Source organism: Myotis lucifugus, unplaced genomic scaffold (assembly GCF_000147115.1).
Source record: "Myotis lucifugus unplaced genomic scaffold, Myoluc2.0 scaffold_244, whole genome shotgun sequence".
Taxonomy (NCBI): domain Eukaryota; kingdom Metazoa; phylum Chordata; class Mammalia; order Chiroptera; family Vespertilionidae; genus Myotis; species Myotis lucifugus.
The window spans coordinates 1,843,978-1,856,204 of NW_005871292.1; the positions used below are offsets into that span (position 1 = coordinate 1,843,978).

At 50.2% G+C, this 12,227-nt stretch overlaps 1 protein-coding gene across 6 annotated transcripts; it reads right to left on the reverse strand.

Annotated features, from left to right (window-relative positions):
- Positions 1–967: 967 nt before the first annotated feature.
- On the reverse strand, positions 968–12,224 carry FXYD5 (FXYD domain containing ion transport regulator 5). Of its 6 annotated transcripts, none has more exons than XM_023762347.1 (9): positions 12,134–12,224; positions 10,511–10,591; positions 9,700–9,756; positions 7,995–8,078; positions 4,794–4,859; positions 3,743–3,772; positions 3,589–3,663; positions 1,226–1,271; positions 968–1,181 (listed from the first exon to the last, which is right to left on the reverse strand). In XM_023762347.1, the coding sequence occupies exons 1-9, from the start codon at positions 12,192–12,194 to the stop codon at positions 1,052–1,054; spliced, it is 630 nt and encodes a 209-aa protein (XP_023618115.1). In that variant the 5' UTR covers positions 12,195–12,224; the 3' UTR covers positions 968–1,051. The 6 variants fall into 6 exon arrangements, with proteins under 6 accessions (XP_023618115.1, XP_014319777.1, XP_023618114.1 ...); XM_014464291.2 differs by having other exon boundaries at positions 968–1,157; positions 7,995–8,081; XM_023762346.1 differs by having other exon boundaries at positions 7,995–8,081.
- Between the last annotated feature and the right edge of the window lie 3 nt (positions 12,225–12,227).

Consider the following 12,227-nt stretch of genomic DNA (forward strand, 5'->3'; position numbering starts at 1 on the left):
CACTGGAGTAAGCAAGCCTCCCTGCTCGCTTCAGTGCATGGCTGCCAGCCGCCATCTTGGCTGACAGTTAATTTGCATAAGGATATGCTGATTAGCCAATGGGAAGGGTAGCGGTCGTACGCTAATTACCATGTTTCTCTTTTATTAGTGTAGACTCTTTTTATGCTACTCACAGCCCACTGAACTGACTTTGTAATCCATGAATAGGCTGTGACCTGGTTTGTGAAATCCTCTCATGCAACCACCTGTGAACAGGACCTTATCCCTTTCCTTTGGCAGGAAGACCCTTAAACCTGGGTAGAGGCCTCTGCCCCAAGCCCTGTGCTTCATAGGCCTGCTCTGGCCTAGTCTGGTTGAGCCCCTCCTCACAGGCTGAAGAACCCCGGAGCCTTCAGGAAGTGCCCACTGGAGCCTGTGCTCGACGTAACCACGCTCTGGGACCTGCGACCCAGTTCCCCATCCAAATTTCTCTGAGCCCACTCCAGGGCCTATGTGGCTTCTTGGTGGGCACTCCCTAAATCGAGAGGCAGCCCAATCTGTGGGCTGGTGGTGTGGATGAAGCTCAGATATGCAGGCTGGGTGTCCACACTCACGTAAGGCCAACACTCATGTGTGCATGCTGGAGGGACCCAGACTGTGAAGAAAAGGGGGCCACCATGGTGCTGGGACCTCCACTGTGCTAGCCCAGTTACCAAGGCTACCTACCAACGTTAGGGGTGAGCTGACATTGGACACCAGGCTCTGCGCATGGACCAGGCCGGCGGTCTCAAGTTGTCATGGGCAGAATCCAGCACTGACCAGAACCCCTGCAGCCCTTCCCCCATCCCTCCTGCTTCACCCCAGGCTGGCTTAATTCACTATATCTCTTACCTTGTTTTTTTAGTGTGACTTCCTCATGTTAGTCCTCAGGGAGCCTGTCCCCAGCTCCTGCCACTTTCTTCCACTCCCAGACATGAATGACCAGAGATTGACAGACAAGGATTGCAGTACTTTACTTTTTTTCTGACAGAATGGTCAACGTGAGGGTAGTGCCTGGGGAGCTGGACAGCCCTCAGGGCAGGCAGGGTTGGGAAGGTAGGGGGTTCAGGCCATCGGCCCTGGCTCTGGCTCCATCTGGGTCTTCCCTCTCAGGCTGGGCTTTCGTGACTCTGTAGGCTCTGTGAAGGGAAGGAGATGGTAAGCTGGTGGCAGCTTGGTCATTGGCCCCCATTTCTGATGGGCTCACCTGTTATGCTTCCGGCATAATCGGGGCAACTGCCTACACTTGCCACCTGTGGATGAAGGAAATGATCGAATCACAAGTTGGAACAATATTGATTTCTGTGTGTGTATGTGTGTGCTTTGGATGCTGGAGGACAAGGCCCATCAACCTTGCTCCTCGGGAAGCACCAAGGCAACTCTGAGCAAGTGATGAGCAGCAGATAGGAGAAGAGCTGGTGCAGGGCCCAAGGGAGGACCTTCTCCCACACATAGAGGAGCACTTTGGAAACCTTCCTAACTTGTGTATTATTCGTTCCACAGATGTTTACTGTGTACCTACTATGTGCCAGGCACTGACCTAGGCCCTGGGAATACAGCCAGGAACAAGAATGACTAGAATAGTTGCTCTAGTAGAGCTGGCTTTCTAGTGGGGGAGACCAGGAATAAGATCAATGGCCTAGCCCTGACCGGGTGACAGTTGGTTGGAGTGTCATCCAGTGCACCAAAAGATGTCAGGTTTGATCCCTGATCAGGGCACATACCTAAGTTGCAGGTTCAATCCCCAGTTGGGGCATGTATGGGAAGCAACCAATTGATGTTTCTCTCTCACATCTCTCTCTCTCTCTCCCTCTCTCTCATCAATTTAAAAAACAACAACCATATCCTCAGGTAAGGATTAAAAAAAAAAAAAAACTAAGTCAAGTGTACAGGCGGTGATAAGTCAGAAGGTGATGCATGCTATAGCTATAAAGAAAAAGCCAGGAAGGAGGCAGAAGACCTGAAGGAGGTGATGGGGGAGCCACTTGGACATCTGAAGGAAGGGTATTCCACACAGAGTGAAGAGTCATTGCAAAGGCCCTGGGGTAGGAAGGAACAGGTGGGCTTAAGGAGCAGCAGGGAGGCCAGGAGGCTGGACCACAGTGAATGAGAGGGGATTTCAGAAGACAAAGGGGACTCCTGGACACCACCCTTACTTCCCAGATCCCTTGCCTGTTCAGCCCCTTTCCACAGTTATTGCCACATGCTCAGCTCATTACTGCACCTGGGGCTCCTCCCTCTACCTCTGGTTTTTTTAATCATCTTTCTCATCCTCAGGAATCAGTTCTGATTTTACCTCTTGAGAGAGAGCAACTCTCCCTTCCCCTTTCAGTCACATCATATGGCTTTATTTTCCTCGTGGTTATTATCTTTCTCTGTGTCCACTCTGCTCATTAGTGCATTTACCTACTACATGCCGGGCACTGACCTACTGCTTGTTTGTTGTCATCCCCCTATGAGTTCTGAGCTCCCCCAGGGCAAGACCAGCATCATAGCACATGTTGGGCATAGAGTAGGTGCCCAAATATTTGTCTCTGGAACGATTTATGGCCCCAGAACTAACATTCAGGCTCTGCCCTCACACAGACCTGGATCCAGTCCAACTCTCCGAGCCTCACTTTTCCCACAGGGGAGAGAATAGGCTAGACACAAAGTCAGGATCAATAAACACATGTTGCTTGACCCCTGATTCAATGAGGCTCAGACACGTGTTAACCATCTCTTTTTATTCTGTCAGTGTTCTGCCTCCCACCTTAAGACAAAAAAGATGTGCCCATTTTCCTGATGAGAAAGTTGGACAAGAGAGGTAATAAAACTTGGTGTAGGTTACACAGTTTAACTGAGAGCTTGCAAACTGGTGGCCTTAGTGTTTTATTTAATGTGCAGCATTTTAAAAACTTTTTTTAAAAGTAGTTTTTCTGCTTGTTAGTCTCCTTCTGCTCCCATCCCCATGTGATGCTGGGCCCTGGGAGCCAAAGTCTCAGCCCCTCGCCCTCTCCTTCAGCAGTGGCAAGGAGGCACTGCAGGAGAGAGCAGGACAGGAGAGAAAGGTTTATGTATCTGGTCCCCTCCATCCTGCACCCTCCTGGCTGGGTTACAATGATGCAGGGGCTGCAAACCTCTCTGACAGTTCTATCTCTCGACCCTTCAGGCCAGTGTAATTACTGCTCCCCATGGCTACTAGTCCTGGATACTGCACCATCCAGTTATCCCGCCACCACCACATGAACAAGCCAAGGCCAATGAGGTGAAGAACCAAGGTGCCAACAGAAACAGAGGCCCCTGCTGACCTCAGATGCATGAAAAAACCCAGCAGCGACCAGAAGAACCACCCAGCTGAGCCCAGCCTACATTTCCAAATTGCAGAATTGAAAGCTAAGTAGACAGCTGCCGTTTTAAGCCACTGAATTCTGTGGTGGTTTGTATGGCTATGAAGCTAAGAGATATGCCTCATTTAAATTCGCCTTGCCCAGGGGCCTTCATGAACCTACTCCCACCCTGGCCTACCCCCACGCCAAGGCCTCCTTCCTCCCAGTCTTGGTGCCCCTCCCATCCAACGCCCATTCTCACTGGTGAGGATCACAATGCCTGTGATGAACAGCACAGCTGCGACCAACAGCCCATGTTTCCGTAGAGTGTAATTATCTGCAGAGAGAAAAGTGGAGGGGTGTGGTAAGAGGGCCTTAACCCTTCCTCCCCCTTGAATCCTCCCTGGGTAACTTACCATAGGAGAAGGGATCGTCTTCACTTGAATCTGCAGGGGACAAACAGAGATCAAGTTGAAGTTCAGCAAAAGATTGTGAAGTGAAACAGTAAATGACAGGATCAGGGAGAGGGGACACCTGTGTCTCAGTGTTGGTGCACTTAGAACAAAACCTAAAGTTCTCAGGTGGCACACAATCTGGCTCCCATCACCTCCCTAACTTTACCTCCTCACTCTCCCCTCATCATCTGCTCCAGCCCTGCTCATGACCTGCCAGACCACTCCAGGGCCTTGGCGCTGGCTGCTCCCTCTGCCCAGAGTGCGTCCCCAGATATCCTCATGTGTCCCCTTCAACTCCTCAGAGAGGCCTTCCATGCCCTTTACAGAAATAATCCCAGTCACTCTCTCAACTTAACCCTGTTTTATTTTTCTTGATAACAACTTTAAAACCACATGACATAATTAATATGGCTATTATTTTTTTGTCTCTCTCCCTCCACTAGAATGTCTGCTCTATGAGGGCAAAGATTTTTGTTGCTTTGTTCACTGCAGTATCCTGGCACCTAGAACAGTGCCTGGCACTAGGTGAATATCTTTTTAATAAATAAATGAATGAATGAATGTGTCTCATGGACATATCATTTCCATCTGCTCATTGGGGCTGGCCGGTCAGGAAGTGGAAGACAGAAGAACAAGGGGAAGAATCATGGTGCCTCTAGAAGCAGAGCTCCTTGCTGACCCCCCAAAATGATCTCAGATGCATAAATCCAGGTGAGAGCAGAAGAACCACCCACTGAGCTCAGATTAAACTTCCAAATTGCAGACTCAAGTTTAGTTCTCAAAAACTAAATAAATGATTGTCATTTTGAGTCACAGAGTTTTGGGGTGGCTTGCATGCAACATTCATTTATGTATTCATTCATCTATTTATTGTGTGCCTATCCTGTCCCCACCCTCTGCCAGCCTTGAAGTTGTGTATTCACCCAACATATGTTTACTGAGGCAGTATTCCAGGTGCTAGAACACACAGTGAGTAGGAAATGGCCTGTTTCCAATCTGGGGACTTACTGACCAGTAGGCCTGTGTGCAGGGTCTGTTGCGAAGTCTTTGTCTGGAGACTGCTTGGAGAGTGTGGTGCCTTTAGTGGGATCAGCAGAGAGAGTGGCCAAAAGATGGTGGAGGGCAGGAGCGAGCCGTGGAGGGAAACAAGGGGCATTACTGAACGTGTCTTTGTGAGACACCCCCTTCCCACACCTACACATGCAGTGGGCAGGCACATGTGTCCCCCACTCCGACCCCTGAAGCCAGTAAATAATGAATATATTGAAACTAGAGGCCCAGCAAACGAAATCGTGCGTGGTTAGGGTCCCTAGGCCTAGCCTGTGATCAGGGCCATCTTCCGCCCGCTCGCCAATCCCCAGTCCCGCCCCGCCGCTGCCCACCCTGGTTCTCCGTGGTTCCCCGTTTGCCATCCAGCCATCAGAGCCTGCGGGCCTGGGGGAGGGACCAAGAGTCTGCCTTCTGCCTGCTTGCCAGTCCCCAGTCCCGCCCTGCCGCCACCCATCCCAGTTCCCCATGGTTCCCTGTTCACCATCCAGTGATCAGAGCCTGCGGGCCGGAGGGAGGGACCAAGAGGCCTGCCTTCTGCCTGCTTGCCAGTCCCCAGTCACCACCCACCCCAGTTCCCCATGGTTTCCTGTTCACCATCCAGCGATCAGAGCCTTGGACGGGATGTGGAGGGGGTTGGGGGAGACCAAGAAGTCGGCCGTTCTGCCCCGCTCGCCAGTCCCCAGTCCCCGGTCCCACCCCGCCATGGTTCCCTGTTGGCCATCCAGCGATTGGAGCCTGAGGGCTGGAGGGAGGGACCAAGAGGTAGTCAATGCACCTCATAACGAGTGGTCCATCGGTTGTTCTGGTCATTACGCCGTTATGATCACTGGCCTTTTATTATATAGGATTCCCTCCAACCTCCTGACCCCTCTCCTAGGACTTTGTGGACGGCCCCAGACCCAGGAAGTAAAGGATAACATCTGTCATAACCAGGCTGGGTGCCCCCAGGACCTCGACCCAGTTACAGAGCCTGGAGGCACTTGTTATAAAACATTTTGAATATCGCCTCTGCTCCCAGGCCAAAAATACCAGAGGATCCTTCTCCTGACCTGCCCCTCTGGCACTGAGAAGTGTCCCAGTGAAATGGCTACTACTGTCTGATGTCCCAGTGTGAAGTCAACAGGCAGAAAAGCTGCCTCATGAACCCTGAGCTCCCCAGGCCAATCTAAGCTCCTCACTCCCAAAACATGAACCATCAGCCAAGGATGCTGACATGTTCGGGAAAGCCTTGAACAGAGGTAGGCAAGATTAATAGCAGGGACAGAAAATGTAAGGGACAGCCTGGGTGGCGTGTGGTGCTGAGGCACCATGGCCCTACAGAGCCTGGCTCAGATTCTAGTTCTGCCACTTAGGGCTGTGGGCTAGGGCTTTCAGAGTAACCTCTCTGGGCCTCAGTTTCTTCCCTGTAAAATGGGGTTAAGGTGATGGTTATGAGCATTGAGTGAATACATGAAAGCTTAGCACAGGGTCCAGCACTGAGCAAACTCTCAGCTAATGTTGGCTGTTATTATCTACTTGGCACGCACTCCTCCATTCTTTTGGGAACAGATTCCCCTTTCTTGGGCTGGGGGTGGGAGGTGTTCAGGCCATCTATCTTGTTTGCCAATTGTAACCCAGGCCACAAGGGGGAGCACGTGACCCAGTCTCGCCTTTCCCTGGGACCTTGCAAATTCCAAGAAGGGATTCTCACTGGAAGCAAGGTGAAGCTGGGCAGCTCTGAGCCAGCAGATGACAGGAGCCAAGGAGGGAGACAAGCTCCAGCACAAGAGAAACAAAGATGGAGGCAGAGAGGCACTGGGGGCTTCCGTGCTCAGGGTCTGGGTGGCCCTGAGGCTCAGCTGAATTTCGGTAGCACATAATCAGGAGTATGGAACAGCACATATAACTCGGGCCAGCAAGGACTCAGAGCAAGTGAATGAGGAACATGGAGATATTTTCTCAATTGGGAAGTGTGGAAAGAGTTGCTACACCCCACTTGGGGATGTTCCCTTCCCCAAGACCCTTTATTTCCATCTGTCATAAAATGGCTTTAATAAACAGATTCTGTAAGAATGTGGTAGTTTACTGCCATCACTGGAAAACTAACATTTATAAAAACTGTTATAGGGAATGGCATGGCCTTAGAGGTGGTCCTCTTGCCCAGTGCCCAAAACGCACACTGTGGATGTATCTCAGCCAAGGAGTAGCCCAAGCTACAGGTCCTTTCCAGGAGGGGCTGCTCCTCAAATATGGAGCATCACACAAGCCACCTTCATCTGGTCTCAGCCCCCTTCCCCACACCTCTGCTAACACTTGCTGCTCACTGGTATTAAGGGAACCACCTCTTCCCTGACTCATGGTCTATGCAATTCAGACAAGGCTGACCAGGTTCTCCAGCCCAAGGGTCTGGGCACAAAACTCAGGCCTGACCAATCAGAGTAGCCCTTTTCCCATGTTCTGATTGGTCAGACATGGGCATGTGACCCCAGCTGCGCTAATGAAAGTCAATTCTGGACCTTGGGGTGCAGATGATGAGAAAGAGATGTGCCCTAGCTGTGTTTGATACCTACACTTAGAACTATGGGACCATCTTTGCCACCAAGAGGGAGAAAGCCACTTGAGAATGAAGACAACAGAGAGAAGGAGCAAGTCTGTCATGATGACTTGAGCTCCTTGATCCAACCATGCCTGAAAGTGGTGCCTCTGGACTTCACAGAACATATACAGCCAATAAGCTTTTATTTTAGTTGGGTTTTCTGTGATTTACACTTGAAAAGCTCCTGCTCTAACAAGAAGACATACACAAGGGAAACACCTATAGCCACATTTCCCGGCCCCAGCCCTGAGAAGGAACCTGAACAAAAGAGCATCCTGAGTCTATTAGGCTTGGAAAATGTCACAAATTAGATGCCCCTCTGGGGACACTCACTGCAATAAGGTTTGTTGAGACTCTGGAAAATCCTGCCAGAAAGAAACGTGATTAACTTTATCTTAGAGTTTCACCAACACCTTTGACAGAAAATCCCACTGAGCCACACTGGCTGGGCAAACCAAAAAAAATGTTTTTGGAAGATGTATTAAGAACTCCCCAAACGGGTGCTCTGAGAAGTATCCTTGGGGAAAAGCTGACCTAGAAGAGAATTAAACAAAACTTGCACATTCCTGTTCTAGTGCAAGGCTCTACCTTCCGTGCTGCTCTCATCCGTCCCCGGGTCTGTGGTTAGAAGCACAGTCTCTCCCTTCAGTTGCTGCGTCTGGGTTGGTGTTTCTACTGAGGTCAGAAGAGCAGGGAGGGGAGGGCAAGAAACAAGTGAATGAGCAGCATGGATCCACAGAACTGCAAGGGGCCCTCTTCCCCGGGTCCCGCTGACACAAATCAAAGACGTTCATAAGCCGAGTGGCACTGTGGGAGTGGGAAAGGGGGGCTCGTGTAACTGCTGGTGGCAGGCAAATCAATGCGGCCATTTCCAAATGGCCTTGAAAACAAATTTTAGTGTTCATGTCATTAGCCCCATTGTATTGTGGGCAAGAGCTGGGCTCTAGAGCCAGGTTCCTGGACCCTGAGCCCAGCCATGTCACTGACATGCTGTGACAACTTGGGCAAGTTACTCTGAGCTTCCATGCCCCTATCTCTAAGGTGGGGATAATGATCATTTCTACCTTAGAGGGATTGTGTGAAAATTGAACAAGTGAACAAGGGTAAAATATTTAGACCCAAACAGTCACATAAGTGCTGTGTTTGATCAAAGGGAAAGGGACAAGGTTTCTCATTGTGGCACTGTGTGTGGCAGAAAAAACTGGAAGTGACCAAGGTGCTCATCAAGATGTGCAGAGAGCCCTGGCCTGTGTGGCTCAGTTGGTTGGGTGTCATCCCATGCACCAAAAGGTCGCCGGTTCAATTCCCAGGCAGGCCACAGACCCGATTGCTGAGGTTTGATTCCCAGTTGGGGGCATGCAGGAGGCGGTCAATCGATCTTCTGCTCTCACATCGATGTTTCTCTCTCTCCCTCTCCCTTCCTCTCTCTCTAAAAATCAATAAAAATACATATTTTTAAAAGATGTGCATACATTCATTAACTGTGCACTGGTACCCTGTGGAGAACTTAGCAGTGAAAAAGGACAAGATCAGTGTCTACACGGGAATGTGGGAAGAATTTCCAAACATTATTTCATGGTAGGAAAAGGCCAGTTGCAGAAAAACAATCATATAATATCCTTAAGCTCACACAAATATACCTCCCAATCAGCATATTTCCTCCAGGTTACACACATGTGATACAATCTCATTGGGGGACTACTCCCAACCCCGTGCTAACAGTGGGGGCCTCCCCGAGATGGGAGAGACAACAAGGATGGGGAATGAACAAAGGGGTTTCGTCTTGCCTGCCACATTTTTATTACTTCCCAGAAGAATGTGTTTATATACACCTGTATCATTAAACATTAATAGAAAAAATTGGGGAGCACTTTTTGAATTATGTTAGACTCCAAGAAAAAGTTCAAAAATGATTTGAAAATTTTTTAAAAAGGGAAAAAGATAAAGAGATTAAAGGAAGAAGTGAATGGTGTTGGCACATAGGGAATTTCTGGGGTGTTTGCAAAACTATTCCTTGGCCTGGTGGTGGTTACACAGGGGTTCAATTCAGAATGATTTGCTAAGTTGTACATTTATGTTTTTTGTACTTTTCTACATGCATATTATTTTTCAAGATTCCAAAAGATTTTTTTTAAAGAAGTGAATGAGTTGGCTGGCTGTCCAACCACAGATTAAACCAGGGGATTCAGAGTTGGGAGGGCTGAAATGGGTAACCAAAGACCCAGTGTCAGGGAAAGTGGGGAAACAATGTTGGTCCCAGGCCTACCTCCCCCCGTATCGCTGCCCCACTCACCACCAGCCTGCAGGGTTGAAGTCTGAGGGGTGGACGGGAGTTCTGGATGAACTGCATCTGAAGTCCAGAAACAGGGAGAAAAAAGAGAAGAGGTGAGGGGGTCCATGAATGGAGGTACAGGAGTATTTCCATAGCAACTCAATGTTGATGTCATGGAAATGACTTAATTAATCCAGCCACTTCCTTGTTGCCTAAATGCAATGGCAGTATCTTCCCTGTCTCAGGCCCTGACCTCCCCTCCCACCAATTCCCATTCCCCTTCTCAGCATCCACCCACCTCTGGTAAGAGCCCTGGAACTTCCTTTGGGGAACCATCCTTCCCCAACCCTCAGCCTACTTAATTCAGTGGGGGCTGGCACCAGCCCTGTTGGAGGTTGAACATGAGACCCAGGTCTGGTTAATCAGCTTTCTGCGTCTGTGGCCACAAGGCTCAGGGGTGGGCATGTGACCTGAGCTTGGTCAATGACACTCAGTTCTGGGACATTTGCTGGATTGGGGAAGGGAAAATTCTCTTCCCTCCGGATTCTTAGCAGGTAGGATGGAAATCCCAGGTATCTGAACGCCATCTTGGCACTATAAGAGGAGACTCTGCCTGAGAATGAAGCCACCACAGAGAAAACAGAACCAAGAGATGAAGACAGGTTCCTGATAGCATCATTTGAGAACCTAGATCAAGCCACGCCTGAAGGTCTATCCCTGGATTTTTCAGTTACACAAATTCAAAAATACCTGTTTGGTCCAGTTTGAGAATTGTATTGCCATTGTTATTTGCAATGACAGGATCTTATCAGGTCTGTCCCTCGTTCCTCACCTGGGGTTTGAGTCAGGGCATGAATGTTCACAGTGGTTGAGTCTGCTAGAGAAATGGATGTGGCCTCCTCGGATCTCTGTCCTGAGAAATCAAGGATGAGAAGCCAGGGAGTAGGCTCTGGTCCCTCTCACCAACACCCCCACTTACCCTCCCTTCTGAAGCCTTTGGGGGCTTGTAATTCAGGAGGTCCTTCTGCTGGTAGAACAGCAGACAGCTCTTTGATTGATCAGCTTTGGTGGTATCAATACATGAAGTGTTTTAAGAAATGCTAATGCCCCAACACCCTTCCTCCAGCCCCTCTCCTTGCCCATCTTTGTGGGATGGGGGAGATGGGTTAGCCCAGGCACTAGAGTCAGCCAGGGCCCTCATCTCAAATGCTGTTCCCAACCATTCCCTTGCTGTGTCACCCACTCTGAGCCTTGACTGCAAGGTGGGGATGACTGAATCGACTTCTCAGACCTTAGACAGCGTGAAATGAGATGGAGGGGGGAAGAAACTCCCCCACTGCTTAACATGCAGTCAGTGCCTCGCCCTGGCCCTACTGTCACTACTCTAACCTCTCCTTTTCCCACCCTGCCCCTTGTTCACCCAACCCAGCCACCTGGCCTACCTGCTGTTCCTCACCAGACTCACTCATTCCCCCCGATACCTGCTTGGCTCATTCCCTCACCTCCGTCAAGTGTCTGCCCAAATGTCACCTCCTAGTAAGGTCTTCCCTGAACACCTTATTCAAACAATCCTCATTCCTGTCCTCTATTTTTCTCCATAACACGTATCACCTTCTAGAATACTATGTAATTTACCAATGGGTTTCTGTCTTTCCCAAATAGAATGTGAGCCCCTGTTTTATACACTGCTGTTTCCACAGTGCATGCAATAAGATCTGGCATATAGTAGCTGCTCAACGAATACTTGTTGCATGACTGATGAAATACACGAAAACCATTGTATCCAAGAGAGCTGCGGCAGTGAGTGGAGAGTGTGCTCTGGGTTCTGGGACAGACAGCATGACTGGGCCCAGCCCCTCCACTCATTAGCCTCTGGCACAGACACTTCCCTTTGCCGAGTCTATTTCTTCATTGTGAAACAGGCAGGGCAACACGTATAATATAATACAGTAAAGCTGAAGGCCAGCTCCACACACTGCTATGCAGAACGCACCTGCCAATGCCACCATAGCTGCTGCCTTCAGAAAGCACTTCCAGGCAAAGGGGAGACATCTCCAGCTCTTGGACTGGCCCTGGCTCACCCCCTTTGCCTAATTGTGCATCACCCGGGCATCCAGCGAGCTGCTCTGCTGGGAGCCCAGGGCTCCTGGCTGCTGAGTAGAAAACCGACACCCATCTCCTCGCCAAATCAAACTCAGTTCTTCTGGGAGGTGAAATGGAGGCTGCTCAGCAGGACAGGCTCTGGCCAGACTTGGAAGCAGCCACCCAGGTCTGAGGTGTCCAAAAGGAATGTAATCTTGGCCCCTTCGTTGGGACCCCCACTTCCTGGTGCCAGCTCAGTAGGAGGTGAGGACACAGGATAGGACATCCAAACCCACTAGCTGCCCACCCAGCCGGGCCCTCGAGGTAGGGCTGGGGGCTCCGGAGCAGGGTGGAGACAAGGGCTGGGCCTTACCTCTGGTGGGGAGAATCAGGCCCACAATGGTGAGGAGATACAGGCGGCCGGAGGGCGACATCTATAGGGTGAGCAGGAGCCGGGGTCAGCCATG

Bases quoted from the DNA above. Each gene is read 5' to 3' on its own strand.
- FXYD5 (XM_023762346.1), bottom strand. From the start codon at position 12,194: ATGTCGCCCTCCGGCCGCCTGTATCTCCTCACCATTGTGGGCCTGATT. The intron at 8,082-9,699 runs GTGAGTGGGGCA...TTCTGACCTCAG, and splicing joins TTCAACCCTGCAGGCTGGTG to TAGAAACACCAACCCAGACG. The intron at 3,664-3,742 runs GTAAGTTACCCA...TTCTCTCTGCAG, and splicing joins AGACGATCCCTTCTCCTATG to ATAATTACACTCTACGGAAA.